General features: G+C 42.9%; 1 protein-coding gene across 2 annotated transcripts in view; it reads left to right on the plus strand.

The window, feature by feature from the left end:
* The window catches only part of LOC115096015 (pancreatic triacylglycerol lipase-like), a 71,528-nt gene that overhangs the window by 22,725 nt on the left and 25,257 nt on the right, over positions 1-23,546 (plus strand). For both annotated transcript variants that reach the window (XM_029610480.1, XM_029610479.1), the window contains exons 5-8: positions 9,954-10,088; positions 11,677-11,785; positions 15,955-16,074; positions 16,167-16,286. In XM_029610480.1, coding sequence (XP_029466340.1) covers positions 9,954-10,088; positions 11,677-11,785; positions 15,955-16,074; positions 16,167-16,286 — 484 coding nt within the window. The remainder of the gene's footprint in view (positions 1-9,953; positions 10,089-11,676; positions 11,786-15,954; positions 16,075-16,166; positions 16,287-23,546) is intronic.

Consider the following 23,546-nt stretch of genomic DNA (forward strand, 5'->3'; position numbering starts at 1 on the left):
TAACCTACTCTCTAAGCTAAATCTAACCCACTACCTGTATGCGGACGATGTCCAAATACTTATTCCTATCACCAAATCCTTGCAAGAAACTCTTCACTTTTGGAATTCATGCTTCCTCTCCATATCCAATCTCCTTGCTGATCTCTGTCTAGTTCTGAATACCAACAAAACGGAATACCTCCTAATCACCCAAGAAGGCAACTACCAACTCTCCAACACTCATCCTCCGGCACCACCTCCTCTATCTACCCAGGTCAGAAACCTTGGAGTCACTATGGATAACCTACTGAATTTCAAAAGTTTTATCAGTAACACAGTGAAAGAATGCTTCTTCAAACTCCAGGTTCTAAAAAGACTCAGACCTTTATTGCACCCCCAGGATTTCAGATCAGTTCTGCAAGTAATCATATTTTCTAAAATTGATTACTGCAACTCCCTTTTACTTGGACTCCCAGATATCTCCCTAAAACCGCTACAAATGCTCCAAAATGCCACTGCCAGGATCTTAACTAATACATATATTGTGACATCAATCCAATTCAATAATCTTTATTGGTGAAAAATTCATGAAAAATATTCACAATTAATCCATAATACCCCACACAATAGACATAATATCTTTATAAAAACAATAGACAAAATTCACACACCACCCATACTACACATATACACATCCGTTCTACATTCAACTCCTTATAAAAATCATTTCCAATTTTCTAAACATTCAAATATAACCATTAAATATAAATCTTCACATAACATATCATCAGATGTTAATACATTTCACTTCGTAAGCAGAAAGAGTTATATTGCACTTTAATTCTTGCGTTACAAGAACGTCAATCCTTTTGTTCTCCTTTTGCTCTCTCTACATGTTTCGCCTTTCCTCAGGCTTCTTCAGGAGAGTTTTTTCAAACAATCTCCCACTGCTCATGTACAACATCTATCCATAGGGTCTTCTAAAAACATTCATACAAAAAAATGTTTTTGAATATTCAATTAATACATTTTATATATAAACTTGATTCTTTATAAAGTGCTTCAAAAAAACTCCCATACCTGCACGTCCCAAAAAGGCTTGCCCAGACGCACAAATCAGCACATCCTCAACTCTTGTTTCAAAGCATTTCAATTGTTCAAATGCTCTAAACACATCTCTCAAAAGTATTCAAACTAGAAAAAAACAGATCAAAATGACTTCAAAGAGAAAATCATTCCCTTAAGAGTTCACCAGTGTGCAAGACAACCAAGGATTCTTACCTTTCTTATCTTAGGCAGAGAAACCACCTTCACCTTATTTCAAAGAGACGCCTCCATCGAGTGAAAAAACGGAAGTGAATCAAACTCTTCTCTTCCATCCTTTTAAGCCACACTGCCCCAATCAGAGCTCAACTCAAAACTATCCCTGCCCCTTAGAACATATGGTGTCTAAACCAATTGCCACTAAACCAAGTAATTGCCACTCCCTAAGCACGCCAGATTCAAACCAATCACTGAAGACAACAAATGAAGAAAAAAAAAAAAAAAAAAAAAAAAAAGTTAAAAAACTTTGCAGCCAGAGTACAGGTTCTAAAACTTTGCAGCCAGAGTACAGGTTCTAAAAACATGTAGCCCACTCGATCTTATCATTCAATCCTTTTGGCCACAAAGTCTGTAAATTAAAAATCCATCGTTGTTCCTTCTGCAATAATATTTTGTTTATATTACCTCCCCGTCTAGCAGAAACCTTCTGAAGTACAAAGAAACGAAGTTCTTCTACCTTATGATTGTACTCACGCCAATGTTTCACTAGGGGAGCTGTCTCCACCACATTTCTAATTCTGCTACAATGCTCTAGGATTCGAAGTCTCACCATCCTTGATGTTTTTCCTACATATAATAGCCCACATGGGCATTGTACAACGTATACCACTGAACTTGTTTGACATGTTGTAAAATGCTTTAAGAAAAATTTTTTCCCAGAAACAGGATGTGAAAAATCTTTCAATGATAAACACAATTTACACACACTACACTTAGTGCAAGGGTAATGCCCACCAGCTGTATCTTTCCAGTGTTCACTACCTCCCAAATCTGAGTGAACTAAAATATCCCTCAAATTTCTGAAATTATCTGAAAGATATCTGAAATTATCTGAAAGATATCTGAAATTATCTGAAAGATAACACATCTCCTGATAAATTTGAAGAAAAGATGAATGAATTAGAACAGGAGATCACCAGTATGCATGACAAAATAAAGGAAACAAAATTGAATAAGTTTCAGAGAGATGAAAAGGATTACACTCAGGGATATGTGTATCCCTGGTGTAATAAGAATCGAGTGAAATATAAGAAATCACCTACTTTTGACTCTTCATCGAGTGGATCATCGGGAGAGGAGGGTGGACGGGTGACTTTTTTAGATCAGGGAGTAAGATCCAAACAAGGGACGGAACGGCGAGGTGGACGAGGAAATCGTCCGCCAAGAAATCGCAGTCCTGTTCGACTGCGGGATCGCAATCATCAGTCATGAATGAGTTGGTTATAAATTTATCTTCTCGTCCACTCACTACAATTGAGTTGCAGGTTTTAAATCGTGGTCTTTCTTTCTCACCTACTCCGAAATATGATTCTTTTGAAATCCGTGTAGCTTTGCAAAAATTTTTTAGATTAATGAAATTAAAAATCTTTTTTCAAGGTAATGAAAATGTGAGTGTTGATAGTTCAGTGGTTTAAAAACCCCTCTAGTTGGATGCCACCGGGCCCTATACATCCCTTAATGGCTGCCTTTGAAGAAGTGGTTGAGCGGGATTTAAAGATTAAAGAGGCAGAGGTTCGGTTTCCTTTTTGGAATTTGAGTAAGGAAGAATTTATGGCATTGGAACATCTAAGTAGTGATGAAAAATTGGTTTTTAAACCTGCTGATAAGGGGGGATCCCTGGTAATTTTGAATAAAGATGATTATATAAAGGAGGTGAATCGACAATTGGGAGATGGCAGATTTTATAAAAAACTGGAAGGAGATCCGACTGCACTGTTATCTGCGCAGATTGGTGGGGTAATTACAGAAGCTTTGAGTGTAGGTTGGGTAACCATTAAAGAAGCGGCTTTTCTGATAAACCAAAATCCTCAGATACCTGTTTTTTATGTACTTCCAAAGGTGCATAAATCCTTAGAGTCCCCACCTGGAAGACCAATAGTTGCCGGTATAGGGTCTGTTTTAGAACCTTTGTCTATCTATATCGATCATTTTTTGAGACCTTTTGTTCCATTGGCCAGATCATTTATAAGGGACTCATCACATTTGATAACAGTTTTACAAATTTTACCTGATGTACCAGAATCTACCTTGCTAATTACAATGGATATTGAATCACTTTATTCGAATATCCCTCAGAGAGCTACAATAGATTTGGTGCAGGAGATTTTGGATACCAGGTTAGATAAGAAGGTTCCAACACACTTTTTGGTAGAATTGGCTACAATAGCGCTCACTCAGAATTATTTTTTGTTTCAAAATGATTTTTACCAGCAAGTTCATGGAACAGCTATGGGCGCAACGATGGCACCTGACCTCGCATGCTTGTACGTGTCAGCTTTTGAAGAAAAATTTGTTTATCCATCATTTTGGTACAAGCATGTGAGGTTATGGTGCCGTTACATTGACGACGTCCTGGTTATCTGGTCTGGCACACAATGTGAATTTCAAGAATTTTTTCATTACTTAAATACACAAGATACTAATCTTAAGTTTACTAGTGATGTTCAGAATCAATGGGTTCCATTTTTGGATATGAAGGTGGGAAAGAAGGGTGGAAAAATTGTCACTGAGTTATATCGGAAACCAATTGATAGAAATGGATTGTTACATTTCAACAGTTTTCATCCCAAGCATGTTAGGGAAAATATCCCCGTAGGACAGTTCTTTAGGGTAAGAAGACTCTGTTCCGATGTATTGTCCTTTAAGACTCATGCCCAAGACTTACAAGAAAGATTTAGTGCAAGGGGCTATCCCACACGTATAGTGAAGCAAGCTTATAAAAGAGCTCGACATATTAATAGAGATTTACTGTTACAGCCGAAGCCAAAACAGAATGCACCAGCTTTAGTGTGTGTTTTACCTTATTCAAATCGAGTTGGGGACCTCATAGAGGTTGTTAAAAATCATTGGCATCTTGTGAGTGGCTTTATGGGTATGCAGGATCCCCCTATGTTCTCTTTTAGGAGATCTAGAAATTTGAGGGATATTTTAGTTCACTCAGATTTGGGAGGTAGTGAACACTGGAAAGATACAGCTGGTGGGCATTACCCTTGCACTAAGTGTAGTGTGTGTAAATTGTGTTTATCATTGAAAGATTTTTCACATCCTGTTTCTGGGAAAAAAATTTTCTTAAAGCATTTTACAACATGTCAAACAAGTTCAGTGGTATACGTTGTACAATGCCCATGTGGGCTATTATATGTAGGAAAAACATCAAGGATGGTGAGACTTCGAATCCTAGAGCATTGTAGCAGAATTAGAAATGTGGTGGAGACAGCTCCCCTAGTGAAACATTGGCGTGAGTACAATCATAAGGTAGAAGAACTTCGTTTCTTTGTACTTCAGAAGGTTTCTGCTAGACGGGGAGGTAATATAAACAAAATATTATTGCAGAAGGAACAACGATGGATTTTTAATTTACAGACTTTGTGGCCAAAAGGATTGAATGATAAGATCGAGTGGGCTACATGTTTTTAGAACCTGTACTCTGGCTGCAAAGTTTTAGAACCTGTACTCTGGCTGCAAAGTTTTTTAACTTTTTTTTTTTTTTTTTTTTTTTTTTTCTTCATTTGTTGTCTTCAGTGATTGGTTTGAATCTGGCGTGCTTAGGGAGTGGCAATTACTTGGTTTAGTGGCAATTGGTTTAGACACCATATGTTCTAAGGGGCAGGGATAGTTTTGAGTTGAGCTCTGATTGGGGCAGTGTGGCTTAAAAGGATGGAAGAGAAGAGTTTGATTCACTTCCGTTTTTTCACTCGATGGAGGCGTCTCTTTGAAATAAGGTGAAGGTGGTTTCTCTGCCTAAGATAAGAAAGGTAAGAATCCTTGGTTGTCTTGCACACTGGTGAACTCTTAAGGGAATGATTTTCTCTTTGAAGTCATTTTGATCTGTTTTTTTCTAGTTTGAATACTTTTGAGAGATGTGTTTAGAGCATTTGAACAATTGAAATGCTTTGAAACAAGAGTTGAGGATGTGCTGATTTGTGCGTCTGGGCAAGCCTTTTTGGGACGTGCAGGTATGGGAGTTTTTTGAAGCACTTTATAAAGAATCAAGTTTATATATAAAATGTATTAATTGAATATTCAAAAACATTTTTTTGTATGAATGTTTTTAGAAGACCCTATGGATAGATGTTGTACATGAGCAGTGGGAGATTGTTTGAAAAAACTCTCCTGAAGAAGCCTGAGGAAAGGCGAAACATGTAGAGAGAGCAAAAGGAGAACAAAAGGATTGACGTTCTTGTAACGCAAGAATTAAAGTGCAATATAACTCTTTCTGCTTACGAAGTGAAATGTATTAACATCTGATGATATGTTATGTGAAGATTTATATTTAATGGTTATATTTGAATGTTTAGAAAATTGGAAATGATTTTTATAAGGAGTTGAATGTAGAACGGATGTGTATATGTGTAGTATGGGTGGTGTGTGAATTTTGTCTATTGTTTTTATAAAGATATTATGTCTATTGTGTGGGGTATTATGGATTAATTGTGAATATTTTTCATGAATTTTTCACCAATAAAGATTATTGAATTGGATTGATGTCACAATATATGTATTAGCTGCAATTGGTTTGTGATATATAAATAATTAGCCAGGATTGGGTATCTTGTAGGATCTTAACTAAAGCAAAAAAAAAGAGACCACATAACACCAATATTAAAAAATCTCCATTGGCTCCCTATAAAATACAGAATCACCTACAAAACCCTTTCATCCATTCATAAATCCATTTACAAAGCCTCATACTTAGACCTCAGGATCCCATTCCAGCTACATACTTCCTCCCGTCCACTGAGATCTGCGCAAAAAGGCTCTCTGAAAACCCCTCCACTCAAAATTTCATCAAACAAAAGAGCCTTCTCCACTGCAGGTCCGATCCACTGGAACTCTCTACCATCAGATCTCAGGCTTGAACAATGCCCCCTCACTTTTAAAAAAAAGACTTAAAACTTGGCTTTTCTCTCAAGCCTACGATTGAGCACTATTCTCAAATCGCTCCTCCAGGTCTATGCAATATAATACCTCTTAGATCAACAACTAAAGAATTAATCTTCCAATCCCTCTTGTCCATTTTGCAGATACCTAATTCATAATTGATTTATTTTAATTCGCCTGTATATAACTTTTCTATTACTACTGTTGTTGTTTTAATGTTCTTTGTTATTAGTATTTATTCAATTTTCTCCAAGTTCATTTTCCTGTTCCATGTAAGACACACTTGTTAAGTCACTCCAATGTTATATGTAAACCGAAGTGATTAGCAACATTGTTGCTAGAACTTCGGTATATAAAAAATGTTAAATAAATAAATAAATAAATAAATAATCAATTATACTTAGGGAATAGCCACTGCTATTAATTGCATCAGTAGCATGGGTTCTTGTTAGTGTTTGGGTAATTGCCAAGTTCTTGTAGCCTTGTTTTGGCCTCTGTTGGAAACAGGATGCTGGGCTTGATGGACCCTTGGTCTGACCCAGCATGGCAATTTCTTATGTTCTTAAATGTAAGATCTATTAGTTAAAATTTGAAGTCATTGAAGTCATCCATTGTACTGGAAGACTGGAGGGTGGCCAATGCAACTCTAATATTTAAAAAGGGCTCCAGGGGTGATCCAGGAAACTATAGACAGATGAGCCTGAGCTTAGTGCTGGCAAAAATAGTGGAAACTATTCTAAAGATCAAAATCACAGAGCATATAGAAAGGCATGGTTTAATGGAATACAGTCAGCATGGATTTACCCAAGGGAAGTCTTGCCTCACAAGTCTGCTTCATTTTTTGAAGGGGTTAATAAACATGTGGATGAAGATGAACCAGTAGATGTAGTGTATTTGGATTTTCAGAAGGCATTTGACAAAGTCCCTCATGAGAGGCTTCTAAGAAAACTAAAATGTCATGGGATAGGAGACAATGTCCTTTTGTGGATTACAAACTGGTTAAAAGATAGGAAACAGAGTAGGATTAAATGGTCAATATTCTCAGTGGAAAAGGGTAAACAGTGGAGTGCCTCAGGGATCTGTAGTTGGACCAGTGCTTTTCAATATATTTATAAGTGATCTGGAAAGGAATACAAGTGAGGTAGTCAAATTTGCAGGTGATACAAAATTATTCAGGGAAGTTAAATCTCAAGCGGATTGTGATAAATTGCAGGAGGATCTTGTGAGAGTGGAAGATTGGGCATCCATATGGCAGATGAAATTTAATGTGGACAAGTGCAAGTTGATTCATATAGGGAAAAATAATCCATGCTGTAGTTATACGATGTTAGGTTCCATATTAGGAGCTACCACCCAGGAAAAAGATCTAGGCATAATATAGAATAATACATTGAAATCATTGGCTCAGTGTCCTGCAGCAGTCAAAAAAGCAAACAGAATGTTAGGAATTATTAGGAAGGGAATGGTTAATAGAACGGAAAATGTCATAATGCCTCTGTATCGCTCCATGGTGAGACCGCACCTTGAATACTGTGTACAATTCTGGTCGCCGCATCTCAAAAAAGATATAATTGCGATGGAGAAGGTACAGAGAAGGGCAACCAAAATGATAAAGGGGATGGAACAGCTCCCCTATGAGGAAAGGCTGAAGAGGTTAGGGCTGTTCAGCTTGGAGAAGAGACGGCTGAGGGGGGATATGATAGAGGTCTATAATGTCATGAGAGGTCTTGAACGAGTAGATGTGACTCGGTTATTTACACTTTTGGATAATAGAAGGGCATTCCATGAAGTTAGCAAGTAGCACATTTAAGACTAATCCGAGAAAGTTTTTTCACTCAATGCACAATTAAACTCTGGAATTTGCTGCCAGAGGATGTGGTTAGTGCAGTTAGTGTATCTGGGTTTAAAAAAGGTTTGGATAAGTTCTTGGAGGAGAAGTCCATAAAATGCTATTATTCAAGCTGACTTACGGGTAGATTTTAAATAGGCCACGCACACAAAATCCGGCCTTTACGCGCGTGGCTGGGCCTTGTGCGCGCCGAGCCTATTTTCAAAAAGGCCCAGCCATGCACGTAAATGCTGGTATGCGCATAAGTGGTTGCCTTCCTGCTGGGGGGGGGGGGGGCGTGTTCTTGGCGAGCTGGGACAGCGTCATTGATCTCTGTCGGGCCCTGAAGTAAGTTGGGGGAAAAAAAAGGAAAAAGGTAGGAATTAGGGGCTGGGGAGGAGAGAAGGGAAAGGGAGGTTAGGATAGGGGCTAGGGAAGTTCCCTCCCAGTCCACTCCTTAATTGGAGCAGGGAGGGAACTGGGGAAAGCCAGGTTGCATCGCCGCGTGAAATTTGCAGAAGTGTACCCCTCCTTGCCCGCACCGCATGCACATGCGTGTGCGGATTACAAAATCTGATATTATACCCAAGGATATTATAACGTGCACGCCAGCACACACATGTTATAAAATCAGTGGATGCATGCACGCACCTTTGAAAATCTACCCCTAAGAGAATAGCCACTGCTATTACTGGAATCAATAGCATGGGATCTACTTATTGTTTGGGTACTTGCCAGGTTCTTATGGCCTGGATTGGCCACTGTTGGAAACAGGATTTTGGTCTTAATGGACCCTCAGTCTGACCCAGTATGGCAGCTTCTTATATTCTTATTAATGACTTAGTAGTAGGAATCTGAAGTGCTAAGGGTTTAGTTCACTTGCCATGTGTGCTATAAAAATATTGCATCCTTTACAGAGGATATGATTTCCTCTTTAGAGGGTGATGTCCTCAGTCATTGGGTTCTTGTTGGATTAGCAGTTTATAAGTAAAGCTGGATTGGACTAAAGTCTGTGGACTTGAACAATCTTGTTAGGAGGATCGCTGTCTACGTCTGTGGGTGTTCCCCTCTCAGTGAGGGGAGTTGACAGGAGAGTTTGTAACTCATCGAAGCTCATGGAATAACACTTGGGCAAACTTTTTTTTAGCATATGAATCAGTAAAAATAAAATGTGCATGGTAAAACTCCACGTAACAGGGTATGTAAAACATGTAACTGCTTACATGTTAAACTTTTACATAGGCTCCCTTACTTTTAGACATTTTACTTTGGCTTGGAGAATGTGCCTACAGAAGCTGTCTGCTGGTACATTTTTGAGCAAAGTGCACAATTTTGTAACTCAAAGATCTTGAAAATGCCTTGCTCTGTCTCGGCCTCATCCCCACCTCCCACCACTGATATTCACTTTGGCTTCTTCTATTATGTGAAATTCAAAGGAATGCAAGAAATGATGGACATGAGCAGATAGTTGTGGGACAAGCAAATATCCTCTGAGCCAAACTAATATCTTTTTTGCAAACTGAGGAAAAGCATCACAAGCTGAATCACATCACATTTCTGCAGAATAGAGTCCTTAGTTTGTAAACTATCCCTGTGTACTTCTGACTTGTATCAAGAATTAACTTCTCTATATTTTCTTTGCACAGTTCTGTACACATTGTCAAGCTATATAGGATACAATTAATATATCTAAAGATAGATAAACACATATGTATATACACACACGCACGCACGCACAAACAATACCATGCATAGCATTGGTCGCAAATGTTTTCTCCTTGGTTTGCAAAATCCCAGGCTTAGAACACATGGGAGGAAGTTGCCTGCATCCCAGCACCTCTATCACTGAGAAATCGGAGCATGTCCTGCTCGTTCTGACATTTGCAGCATTGACGTGGCCTTCATGGAAAATGTTTTTATTTTTTGCACATGCTGTCTGCAGCGGATGCTTCAAGTGGAAGATGTGAACTGCATCTGTGTGGACTGGAAAGGTGGCTCCCTGTGCTCATACACCCAGGCCGCCAACAATATCCGTGTAGTGGGAGCAGAGGTGGCATACTTTATAGACACTCTCAAGGTAAGGAAAGTAACAGAGAGCTTTGAGATTTGCTCACTTCAAAACAGTGCTTGAAGTGATTATATGGAATTAATGGTACTATTGGAACATTAATAGTACAATTGGGGAGTCTCTTCCCAGACATCTCTATCTATAATTGGTGCAAAATCAATCAAGGAGTAAAGCATTCATTGAAATCTTTTCCAAAAATAATTGATGCTGAAGCTGGTAGAGGAAGGGAAAAGTGCCGGGACAGTTCCTCCACTAGTACAGCTGACAGTCCTGTGGTTTTTATCAGGACTGGGTATTCCTGTCTTGCTAAAACAGAACCAGCTGCTTAGTTTTATAATCTTGTTATACTACCAGAATATGGTTACCAGATGACTCCATTTTGGACAGGTTGAATCAGTCTTGGTGTTACCGTATTGTATGCATGAAGAGGTAATTCTGATTTCCCTCAGAATAGCAGGAGTGGAAGCTGGCTCCATGGGAATGCTGCGTGCTGGAGGGCCTGGTTTCAGTGTCCTGGCCAGGGCCGGGGATGCTGTGGAGGGTAGCGCTTGCAGGCCCTGGTGGAGAGGCAATCCCAGTCATCGTGCAATGGTGACATCCAGTGGTCCAAGTCAGTGCCATAATTGCAGGGATCTGGAAAAAGCCCTGATACGTGATGGTCCCTGGCTGAGGACTCTTGCTTCAGTGATTGGGCAGGGGTAGCGCAAGAATCAGGAGGACATTGCCAGGTCCAAAATTATAAAAAAGAAAAGCAGGACTACATCTCCATGCATGCAATGAGGCAAAAACTAGGCTTGACTACATCTGTTCCAGGTGGAAGGAAGTGGCCCAGGGACCTTAGGAGAGCCCTTATTTTGCATGGCAGAAAGTCCTGAGACGCAGCAGAGCTTTCACAAATGCTGCATCACTTCTATAACCTTCTAGCAATGGAGACAGAGCGTGCATAGACTATACAGGTCCGGAAGTCTTTATGGAAAAAATCAAGTTCAGAGATGGTCCTGAATATCAAGATCTGTAATTGTGATGGCAAATGGTGGTCGATATCAGGAATTTAGTTGGTTTTCCAATGGGCTGGGTTTACTGTTGGGATATTTTGCCTCTGTAGAGATCAGGCAGATGCAGGGTGTAATTTTGGGGGAAAATGTACAAAAGACCCGAGTCTTGGGGGAACTGAAATATGCAAAAATATAACAGAGGCTGAAATCTGCAATGAGATTCAGCACTTTGCAAGATCATTTGTCTATACAATCAGATACACTGGCTTGGGATAGTAGTGTGGATGCATTTTTTTCTTTAATTTTATTTTTCACAGCTATTTGTGTAGTTTTTATCTATTGAATATTTCCATGAGTTGTTGTATAACTCGGATTTGGAAGGACTGTGTATTTACGCTGTAAGTATCTTTACTCTTCCCGCTGACTGCAAGCACATTTACTAGCATTCAGATTAGAAATCAACAGACTTTCCCTTACAGTGACAACAACATTGTAGGGTTAAAGAGCTCCTTTCTGCCTCATATCTTGAAGAACCTAAGTGCCGTTCCTTGAATAATAATCATTCTAACAGTGAATATTTTCCATTAAAAATTTATCTTCAGGATAACTATGGCTACTCTGCTGCAAATGTCCACTTCATTGGTCATAGCCTGGGAGCGCATGCTGCTGCAGAGACTGGCAGAAGAGTCCGCGGCCTCGCTAGAATCACTGGTAGGTTATATGAGGTTACAGAAAAAAAGTGGCACAGCAAATACTTGGGGGGCAATTTTTTTATTCAATGCTGGAATGCAAGCACATTTTCAGAGGAAAGTCACCCAAGGGGTTTCCCTTTAAAAATCAGCTCAGCGGCACATGAGTACACCTGAGTACATTTCTGTCTGCTTTGAAAGTCCAGCATGTATTTTCCCTTCTCTGTCCTAACTCCACCTCTTCCATGCACTTTTCTTACACAGGTAAAACAGTTACTTTAACTCTGAAAGGTGAAAAATAGTAGTTCCACATGTAAAATAGCATATATGCAACTATATGCCCTCAGCATAGACACACAAATCAGTGTCTGTGAGTAAATTGGAACGTATGAAAAAGGAGGGGGCTGGGATAATCTAGGAAGGGGCCAACATTTACTCAAGTAAGTTGCTATTTTATAAGCATTTGGCTAACTGACTTAGGGCTAGATTCATTCATTTGGCTAACTAACTTAGGGCTATTGCATGTGAAGGAAGAGGGAATCTCTACCAGGGTAACGTCAGGCTAGGCTGAGAGAACATTGTACAAATCTCATCGTTGTGTGAGTTTCCTCACTCCGAAGGACATCAAATCTTCACAAGAGAGCACTGTTCTGTTCATACGTCTCACTCTGCATATCAAAGTGGCCCCTAACCCCCTACACTAATACCTAAACCTCACCTCGAGTAACAAGGTGGGCCTCCTATAGTAGCTTAAATAGCTGCTTACTATGGTGCTCGCTCTCTCTCTCACTCTCACTCACACAGGCCCTTTCCCCAGTCTAAAAATGCACATATTGCACAGCTTAATGCCAATGAACAAGGTGTAGTTACTTTCTGTGATATCGTGTGTTATGGATTCGCACTTTGCGAAGCCAGCCCACTTTTACAAAACTCCCACCCCTGACTCCCCTTTAAAAAATTAGCATCACACCATGCGTTATGCTGCTTTTCACATGCGTTAAGGCGTTTTTCGCATGCGAAAATGCCTTAACGTGAATTGGAAAATAACCCCTTTAGCTGGATAAGAGGTATTTTAAGACTTATCAATCTAAATAGCACTTTTTTCCAAAACTTATCCAGTTATCTTACTTAACCAAATAAGTCTGAAAAGCACAACTTAGATGTAAATGTAGTGCTTTTTAAACATATCTGACTAGTTGACTTATCCGGCAAAGTAGCATTTTTCAGTCTTACTTGGCTATCTTACTTAGCTGGATAAACCTGAAAAGTGCTACATAGATAGTAATATAGAAATGGTGGCAGAAGAGATCCAGATGGCCCTTCCAGTCTGCCCATCAAGCTTCTTTTGGTAGTATCTTACGCTCCGTGCAGATACCCCAAGCTTTATGATAAGTATAGTTATATTTGCAATCAATAAAAACCAAGCAACTGTCAAACCCATAAATTACTGCTAGCAACAACATTCTTACTGGGTGAGGAACCTTCTTGATAATTCAGACAATCCTGCTTGACGTTCTTTGCTTTGGGACTTGGCCGTATATGCCATCCTGTGCTTTTTCCCTTATGTCTGCGTGCCAGTACCCCAGATCATAAAAGTCAGGGCACATGATGATGGCTGTCTGTAGCCAGTTTCCTTCCCCTCTTCTGTCATCAAAGCAGGGAGCGATGTTGCACTTGTGTCAAAAGCATCAAGACTATTGATTGAGGGTGGTAATACCCATGCCTTCTGTTATGGCTTCTTCCATTTTTCCTGCTGGTTATTCCTCTCTATGCAGCCCAGCATTCTTTTGGCTTTAGCTATCACCTTGACACATTACTTTGCTGTCTTCAGATCACCAGTTACTATTAACAGAGAAGGGCAATCAAAATGATAAAGGGGATGGAACAGCTCCCCTGTGAGGAAAGGCTGAAGAGGTTAGGGCTGTTCAGCTTGGAGAAGAGATGGCTGAGGGGGGATATGATAGAGGTCTTTAAGATCATGAGAGGTCTTGAACGAGTAGATGTGACTCGGTTATTTACACTTTCGAATAATAGAAGGACTAGGGGGCATTCCATGAAGTTAGCAAGTAGCACATTTAAGACTAATCGGAGAAAATTCTTTTTCACTCAACGCACAATAAAGCTCTGGAATTTGTTGCCAGACGATGTAGTTAGTGCAATTAGTGTAGCTGGGTTCAAAAAAGGTTTGGATAAGTTCTTGGAGGAGAAGTCCATTAATGGCTTTTAATCAATTTTACTTAGGGAATAGCCACTGCTATTGATTGCATCAGTAGCATGGGATCTTCTTAGTGTTTGGGTAATTGCCAGGTTCTTGTGGCCTGGTTTTGGCCTCTGTTGGAAACAGGATGCTGGACTTGATGGATCCTTGGTCTGACCCAGCATGGCAATTTCTTATGTTCTTATGTTAGATAGTAACATAGAAATGGTGGCAGAACAGGACCCATCCAGTTTGCCCATCAAGCTTCTTATGGTAGTATCTGCCACTCCATGCAGGTTACCTCCCTGTTTCTCTCAAGGATAATAACTGCCACTCCTGGTAGGCTACCCCATACACCCTCTTCTTCATTTCCATTCTCTAGCCCAGGAGAGGGTAATTCTGGTCCTAGAGGCCTACAAACCATGGAAAGATTTCCATGTTTACTGCTTGAGTTATATGCAAATTGCATCTATGCATATTCATTAGGGATATCCTGAAATCTCGACCCGTTTTTGACCCTTGAGGATCGGAATTGCCAACTCCTGCTCTAGCCTTTAGGAATCCATAGTGTTTATCCCATGTCCCTTTGATTTTGTTGACTGTTTTCTTCTTCATGATCTCCTCCGGAAGGGTATTCCAAGCATCCACCACCCTTTCCATGAAGAAATATTTCCTGAAGTTGGTTCTGAGTTGTCCCCCCTGGAGTTTCATTTTGTGACCCCTAGTTCTACTGTCTCCTTTCCAATGAAAAAGGTTCATATTTTGTGCATCGTTAAAATCTTTCAGTTATCTAAAGGTCTGTATCATATCCTACCTGTACCTCCTCTCTTCCAGGATATACATATTTAGATCCTTCATCCTTTCCTCATAAGTCTTCCTATACAGACCCCACACCATTTTGGTTGCCCTTCTCTGAACCATCTCCAAGGCCTCACCAAGGACCTTTATAAGGGGATTATCACCTCAATTGTCCTGCTGGTTAATCCTCTCTATGCAGCCAAGCATTCTTTTGGCTTTAGCTCTCACCTTGACACATTACTTTGCTGTCTTCAGATCACCAGTTACTATTAACCCAAGGTAATAGTATCCGTGAACTTCAGTGTTTCACTCCATATCATAGAGCTCTTTTGGAGTACCACACAACAGATGCATGACTCTGCACTTCTTGGCAAATCTTCAACTCTTCAAGCTTTCTTAAATATCTTTTCATTCTCTCTATTCCTTCAAGCATGTCCACTCTATTGCATATCTTAGTATCATCTGCAAATAGACAAACTTTACCTTCAATCCCTTCCACAAAGTCACTCACAAAGATATTGAACAGAACAGGTCCCAAAACTGATCCCTGTGGCACGCCATTTACCATTATACCTTGCCTTCTGTCAGTCAACCAGTTTGTAATCCATGCCACCACGTTGGCGCTCACTCCCAAGCTTCTCATTTTATTCACAAGCCTCTTATGCAGGACCATATCAAAAGTGTTGCTGAAATCCTAAATCATATCAAGCGCGCTTCCTTGATCCAATTCTCTAGTCACCCAATCAATAAGGTTGGTCTGACAGAACATTTCCTTGGTGAATCCATGCTGCCTTGGATTCAGCAAGCTACCTGATTGTAGATGGTTCACTATCCTTTCCTTCAGCAGAGTCTCCATTAATTTTCCCACCACGAAGTGAGGCTAACCGGCCTGTAATTTCCAGCCTCCTCTCTGCTACCATCCTTGTGAAGAGGAATCACACCCGCACTTCTCCAATCTAGCAGCACTACTTCCGTTTCCAGGGATCTATTGAACAGGTCTTTCAGCAGACCCACCAGCACATCATTGAGCTCCCTCAATTTCCTGGGATGTAACTCATTTGGCCCCTTGACCTGTTTTCAGATTGCTCTGAAAGAAATATAATTTACTAAAGAGTAAATTATTAAAGCGCCTTATCATGTTGAGTTGCAGAAATTACATCAGCATACATTTTGTTTATGCATACAATGTATTGTAGGTTTGGATCCAGCTGAACCTTATTTCCAAAGCACTCCTAAGGAAGTCCGCTTGGATATATCTGATGCAACGTTTGTTGATGTCATTCACACAGATGCGGCACCAATAATTCCCAACTTGGGTAAGTTTTTTTGGCATACCTGCATGCTGTACTTGCAAAGAATGAGATGGAAATTGTCTAATCTCTTTCTACCATCACTGTCTGTGCTTCAGGTTTTGGAATGAGTCAGGCCGTCGGCCATCTTGATTTCTACCCAAATGGAGGAGAAGAAATGCCAGGATGTCAGAAGAATGTGATCTCGCAGATTGTAGATATTGATGGTATTTGGGAAGGTAAAAGAGAGTTTGGCATCCTGAATATTTAAAAAATAGTGTGTGTCTCTTTAAAGCTTATATTAATAAAGCAAAATTGCTTACCTTGTAATAGGTGTTATCCCAGGACAGCAGGATGTAGTCCTCACATATGGGTGACATCGGTAATGGAGCCCTATACGGAAAAACTTCTGTCAAAGTTTCTATGAAACTTTTGACTGGCACCCAGAGTGCCTACTGAGCATGCCCAGCATGCCATTATATTCCCTGCCACAGGGGTCTCCCTTCAGTCTGTTTTGTAGCAATTGGCGTTAGCGAAAAAATAAAATAATAAAATGTATGAACCCAACTCCGCGGGGTGGCAGGTGGGTTTCGTGAGGACTACATCCTGCTGTCCTGGGATAACACCTATTACAAGGTAAGCAATTTTGCTTTATCCCAGGACAAGCAGGATGCTAGTCCTCACATATGGGTGATTAGCGAGCTAGAGGCTGAATCATTTTGTAGTGAAACAACTGTGAAGTATTGTTGTTGGAAATGAATCAGCCGAAAATCACAGCAGGTTGGATATAGTAGGAGTTGGGATTAAGTTGGAAACAAGTTCTTTAAGACAGATTGTCCATAGGCTGAATCTTGTCTTCCTTCTTTGTCTAAACAGTAGTGAGCTGCAAAGGTATGAAGAAAACTCCATGTTGCCGCTTTACAAATGTCAAGAATAGGTACAGAGCGAAGGTGGGCTACTGAGGTTGACATTGCTCTGACTGAATGTGCTTTTACTCGGCCTTGAAGAGTAAGGCCTGCTTTGTCATAACAAAATTGTATGCAATCTGCTAGCCAGTTTGACAAAGTATGTTTACCCACTGCCCTACCTGGTTTGTTTGGATCATAAGATACAAATAGTTGACTGGATTTCCTTTGGACTGTAGAGCGGTTTAAGTAGAAAGATAGTGCACGTTTACAGTCCAAGGTATGTAAGGCTCTTTCTCCCTGGTGGGAATGAGGCCTTGGAAAGAATGTTGGTAAAACTATGGATTGATTCAAGTGGAATTCCGTGACTACCTTAGGAAGGAATTTGGGATGAGTATGGAGGACCACCCTGTCATGTAGGAACTTTGTGAAAGGTTCGTATGTGACAAGTGCTTGTAGTTCACTGATTCTTCTAGCTGATGTAATGGCTATGAGGAAGACAGTTTTCCATGTAAGAAATTTAAGGTCACAGGTATCTATGGGTTCGAATGGGGAATGCATGAGTCTGGTTAATACTACGTTTAGGTCCCATTGTATGCTTGGGGGATGAAATGGAGGTTTAAGGTGAGTTAAACCTTTCATGAATCTATTGACGAGAGGCTGTGTAGAGTTAGGTGCGTCCCCCAGCTTGTTATGGTAAGCTGAGATTGCACTCAAATGTACTCTTACAGATGAAGTCTGAAGACCAGAGCCTGAAAGATGGTATAGGTAATCTAGTAGTGAGGTAGTGGGGCAAGTGAAAGGATCAATAGATTTCTGAGTACACCAAAAAGTAAACCATTTCCATTTGTAGGGATAATTCTTTCTAGTGGAAGGTTTACATGACGCTATAAGCACCTGAGATATAGTGGTTGGAAGGTTGAGCGGTTGTAAAATCAAGCTTTCAACATCCATGCTGTCAGGGATAGGGATTGAAGGTTGGGATGGCGCAACCGACCCTGTTCCTGAGTTATGAGATTGGGAGCTACTCCCAGGGGAATTGGATCCCTGACTGAGAGGTCGAGAAGTGTGGGAAACCATACTTGTTGAGGCCAGTATGGGGCTATTAGTATCATGGTCCCTTTGTCCTGTTGCAGCTTCACTAGAGTTTTGGTTATGAGCGGTATCAGTGGTTCTCACAGGACAAGCAGGATGGTTGTCCTCACAAATGGGTGACATCGAGGATGGAGCCCACCACGGAAAACTTCTGTCAAAGTTTAAACAGAACTTTGACTGGCCCCTACTGGGCATGCCCAGCAAGGCACTGACCCTGCAGCCAGCAGGGGTCTCCCTTCAGTCTTCTTTTTTCCGCGCAGCAGTTGCCACGCGGTGAAAGGAGCTCTCTAACCACGTTCCTGACAGGAATTTGGAAGTTTATTTCCTAAGAAAATTTGCCCCTCAGGGGTTTCCCTTCGACAAATTTTTAGTCATCTTACGGAACCCGGTAAGTTTTTTGCCTTTTTTCCATCGACTACCGTCGATTTTGGCCCTTGAGGCCTGTTGGCACTTACCGATCCCCAGCCTAAATTTTGGCTTCAGGCCATGGCAATGGGGTTCCGCCGTTGTCCGGATTGTACCCGGACTATGTCCATCACAGACCCCCACAGGGTTTGTGTAATGTGTTTGGGTAGTGAGCATGATGTCCTGACTTGCACCAAATGTGCCTTAATGACACCCAAGGGTCGCAAAGCCAGGATGGAGAAGATGGGGCTCCTCTTCCATGCACCCACCCCAACGCCATCGATAGCATCGACGTCATCGGAACCGGCACCGTCGAAGTTGTACCATCATCGTCAACCCTCCGGTGACCGTCCGCCATCGATCGCTTCTCGGCCGTCGACTCCCGTCCCTTCCCCGGATGGGCGAGGGGATCGGAAGGAAAAGCACCGCCATCGACGGCACAAGTCTCGGCCTGTTGAGGATCCACAGCCATCGACCTCTGCTCAAGCCGAGCCACCGACAAAGAAGCCGCGAACAGACCGGACACCCTCCACGTCTCGTTCGCCGGCATCGAGGGAAACCCTCACCCTCCCGGGGTGCGGGGGCCGTGATCCCACCGGTTACGGTGGTCCCTCCGGCCCTGCCTCAGCCTTCCTCTCCCGTCGAGCCGGGTATGGTTACCCCTGGTCTCCGGGCAGAACTGGACCGGCTGGTCCAGGAGGCCATCGAGAAAGCGATGAAGAAATTGCAACCTCCATCGGCACCGTCTCCGGCACCGGTTCCAGTGCCGCCCCCGACACCGGCACCGGCTTCGCCACCGAGGAGGGAACCGACCACCGAGCCGTTGATACAAGCGCTAGCACCGCTACTGAGCCGCATGGAGGCGCTCATGACGGCCCTTCCATCGGTGATTCCAGTACCATCGACAACACCACCGTCTCCGACTGGATTTTCATCGGCAGGAGAAACACCGTTCCGGATTCCCCCTTCCAGGGTGGTTCCATCGGTGCCTTCTGGTATATCTCCACCGATATATCCTTCGGTTCCATCCATTCCGCGCCAGGCACCGATTCCATCGGCAGCACCGAAGCCATCGATGCCATTTCTGGTTCCACCTACGGCACCGATTCCACCTCGGTTTCCATCGATGCCTTCAGAGCCTCAGCCAGGTCCATCAGGGCTACAAGCCCCACTTGATCCCTACGATACCTGGGGTGATGATGATGATACATCTTCTGACACAGATTTACCTTCGCCACCATCTCCTACAGAGAGTAGAAAAAGATCTCCTCCTGAGGATCTATCTTTCATTAATTTTGTGAAAGAGATGTCAGAAGTTGTACCTTTTCAACTACAATCTGAAGCTGATGACAGACACCAGATGATGGAACTCCTTCAATTTCTGGATGCTCCAAAAATCATCGCTTCCATCCCTATACACCAGGTGTTTTTGGATCTGCTCAAGAAAAACTGGGAATCTCCTTCATCAGTGTCCCCAGTTAACAAAAAAGCTGACTCCACCTACCTTGTCCAGTCAGCACCAGGTTTCCAAAAACCTCAACTGGATCATCGCTCTGTTGTGGTTGAGTCCGCGCAGAAGAAGGCCAAGCGTCTTAAGCCACACTCTTCTACCCCACCTACCAGGGACAACAAGTTCCTAGATAGTGTTGGACGGAAAGTCTATCATGGAGCTATGTTGATTTCACGCATAGCTTCATATCAACTTTACATGACTCAGTACAACAGAGCCATCCTTAAGCAGATGCAAGACTATGCTGACACGTTGCCAGACCAATACCAACCGCAGCTTCAAGCCCTTCTTCACAAGGGATTTGAGGCAGGGAAGCACAAGATTAGGACTGCCTACGACATATTCGATGCTTCCACAAAAGTTTCAGCCACAGCCATCTCAGCCAGACATTGGGCTTGGTTAAAATCATCCAACCTTCGCCCAGAGGTTCAGGATCGTCTTGCTGATTTACCCTGCTTAGGCGATAATTTGTTTGGAGAGCAAATTCAGCAGATTGTGGCGGAGTTAAAAGACCACCATGAGACGTTGAAACAACTCTCATCTGTCCCACCTGAGCTGACCTCCAAGCAACCGCAAAAGAAAGACTCTAAGAAGTCATTCTTTCGACCACGCCGTTATTACCCTCCATCGGCCAGGCCTCGTCCAGCTCGATCCTCTACTAGGCCTCAGCCGCGTCAGCCTAGGAAACAAAGGCCTACTGTAGCCCCTCCTCCTGGGCCTGCGGCTGGCCTTTGACTCCCCTGTAGGGAACACATGCCAAACCCCTCTTCCGGACATCCCTGTAGGAGGTCGACTGTACCATTTCTACAACCTTGGTTGCAGATCACCTCAGATCAGTGGGTGCTAACAATTATCGCACAGGGTTACCACCTCAACTTCATAACTCTTCCGGCAGACTCCCCGCCTCTTCAAGCGTGGAGTCTATCCACCCATTTGGCTCAATTACAACAGGAAGTATCCCTTCTTCTGCAATCAAATGCTATAGAACCCGTTCCCCCCCTCTCAACGAGGCAAGGGATTCTATTCCAGATACTTCCTAATACCAAAGAAATCAGGGGGACTACGTCCCATTTTGGACCTTCGAGCCCTCAACAAATACCTTCAAAAAGAGAAGTTCAAAATGGTAACCCTAGGCGCGCTGCTCCCTCTGCTACAAAGAGGGGATTGGCTGTGCTCTCTCGACCTCAAGGACGCTTATACCCACATTGCGATCACACAATCCCATCGCAAATATCTGCGGTTTCTAGTAGGCCACGACCATTATCAATACCGTGTCCTCCCTTTCGGTCTAGCTTCTGCCCCACGAGTCTTTACCAAATGTCTCGTAGTGGTAGCAGCATTCCTAAGGAAGGAAGGTGTCCACGTCTACCCATACCTGGACGATTGGCTAATCAGGGCCTCCACCCAACAGATAGCTCAATCCTCCCTAAAATTGACAATTCAAACACTCCTTTCCTTAGGGTTTCTCGTCAATTACGAGAAATTTTGCTTAGTCCCGTCTCAAACCTTATCCTTCATTGGAGCAGACTTGGACACCTTACAGGCAAAGGCTTACCTTCCTCTTCAGAGGGTCCACACCCTAATGTCCCTGGCTCGCCAGCTCCAGTCTCAGAACACTGCCACGGCTCGCCAGTTCCTCATTCTCCTAGGGCACATGGCATCCTCGGTTCAAGTCACTCCCATGACCCGACTAGCCATGAGAGTAACACAATGGACTCTACGACACCAATGGATTCAAGCTTTTCAGCCTCTGTCCTCCATAGTCACAGTCACACAAGCGCTGCGCCTATCCTTAACCTGGTGGACGACTCAGGTCAACCTCCTTCAGGGCTTACCCTTTCTTCCACCGGATCCGCAAGTAATCCTAACCACCGACGCTTCTCACATCGGTTGGGGAGCCCATGTGGACGACTTTCAAACCCAAGGGTTATGGTCCAAAGAGGAAGCCGAACACCAGATCAATTTCCTGGAACTTCGAGCAATCCGCTATGCGCTCTGCACTTTCAAAGATCATCTCTTTCATCAGATAATCTTAATCCAGACGGACAACCAAGTGGCCATGTGGTACATAAACAAGCAGGGAGGCACAGGCTCCTTCCTTCTGTGTCAGGAAGCTGCGCAGATCTGGGCGGAAAGCCCTCTCCCACTCCATGTACCTCAGGGCCACTTACCTGCCGGGAGTAGACAATGTATTGGCAGACCAGCTGAGCCGTGTCTTCCAACCACACGAGTGGTCACTCGATCCTCTGGTAGCGACCTCTCTGTTTCACAAGTGGGGTTCTCCCCGCATAGACCTCTTTGCGTCCCCTCAGAACCACAAAGTGGACGATTACTGCTCTCTCATTCGGAGCCAGCACTCTTGGCCGAGGGATGCATTCTCCCTCAAGTGGACAACCGGTCTGCTCTATGCATTCCCTCCACTCCCTCTTGTGTCAAAGACTCTCGTGAAGCTACGCCAGGACGGAGGAACCATGATCCTGATAGCACCTTACTGGCCACGCCAAGTATGGTTTCCAATACTCCAGGATCTCTCCATCCGCAGGCACATTCCTCTGGGAAAGGACCCGCATCTGCTCACTCAAAACGACGGATGCCTCCTCCATCCCAACCTCCAAGCCTTGTCCCTGACGGCATGGATGTTGAAAGGTTAGTCCTTCAACCATTTCACCTTTCAGATTCCGTTTCTCGGGTCCTGATAGCTTCACGAAAGCCTTCCACAAGAAAGTCTTACTCATACAAATGGAAAAGGTACACATCATGGTGCACTTCTCAGTCCCTTGATCCCCTTTCCTGTCCAATCTCCAGATTCTTGGACTATTTATGGCATCTCTCTGAATCAGGTCTTAAAACCTCTTCTATCAGAATGCATGTCAGTGCGGTAGCCGCCTTCCATAAGGGTATTGGGGGTAATCCTATTTCAGTACAACCCCTAGTAACACGCTTTCTTAAGGGCTTACTCCATCTAAAGCCACCCTTGCGTCCTCCGGCCCCATCCTGGGACCTTAACCTGGTTCTTGGTCGTCTAATGAAACCTCCTTTCGAACCTTTGCACTCCTGTGACTTGAAATATCTCACTTGGAAAGTGTTATTCCTTTTGGCTGTTACTTCAGCTCGCAGGGTTAGTGAATTACAGGCCCTAGTTACCTATCCGCCTTACACTAAGCTCCTGCAGGACCGCGCGGTACTCCGCACTCACCCTAAATTTTTACCTAAGGTAGTTTCTGAGTTTCATATCAATCAATCCATCATACTACCTATCTTTTTTCCCAGGCCCCACTCCAACTCTGGAGAGCAGACCCTGCATACCCTAGACTGTAAACGAGCTCTAGCTTTTTACCTAGACCGTACAGTTTCCCATAGGAAGAGCACTCAATTATTCGTCTCTTTCCATCCTAATAAGTTGGGACAACCTGTGGGTAAGCAGGCTCTTTCTTCCTGGTTGGCGGACTGCATTTCTTTTTGCTATGAGCAAGCTGGCATTCCTTTTCAAGACCGTGTTAAAGCACACTCTGTGAGGGCCATGGCGACGTCAGTGGCACACCTTCGATCGGTGCCGCTTCCTGACATCTGCAAAGCTGCAACCT

This window comes from Rhinatrema bivittatum, chromosome 7 (genome assembly GCF_901001135.1).
Source record: "Rhinatrema bivittatum chromosome 7, aRhiBiv1.1, whole genome shotgun sequence".
Classification (NCBI taxonomy): Eukaryota; Metazoa; Chordata; class Amphibia; order Gymnophiona; family Rhinatrematidae; genus Rhinatrema; species Rhinatrema bivittatum.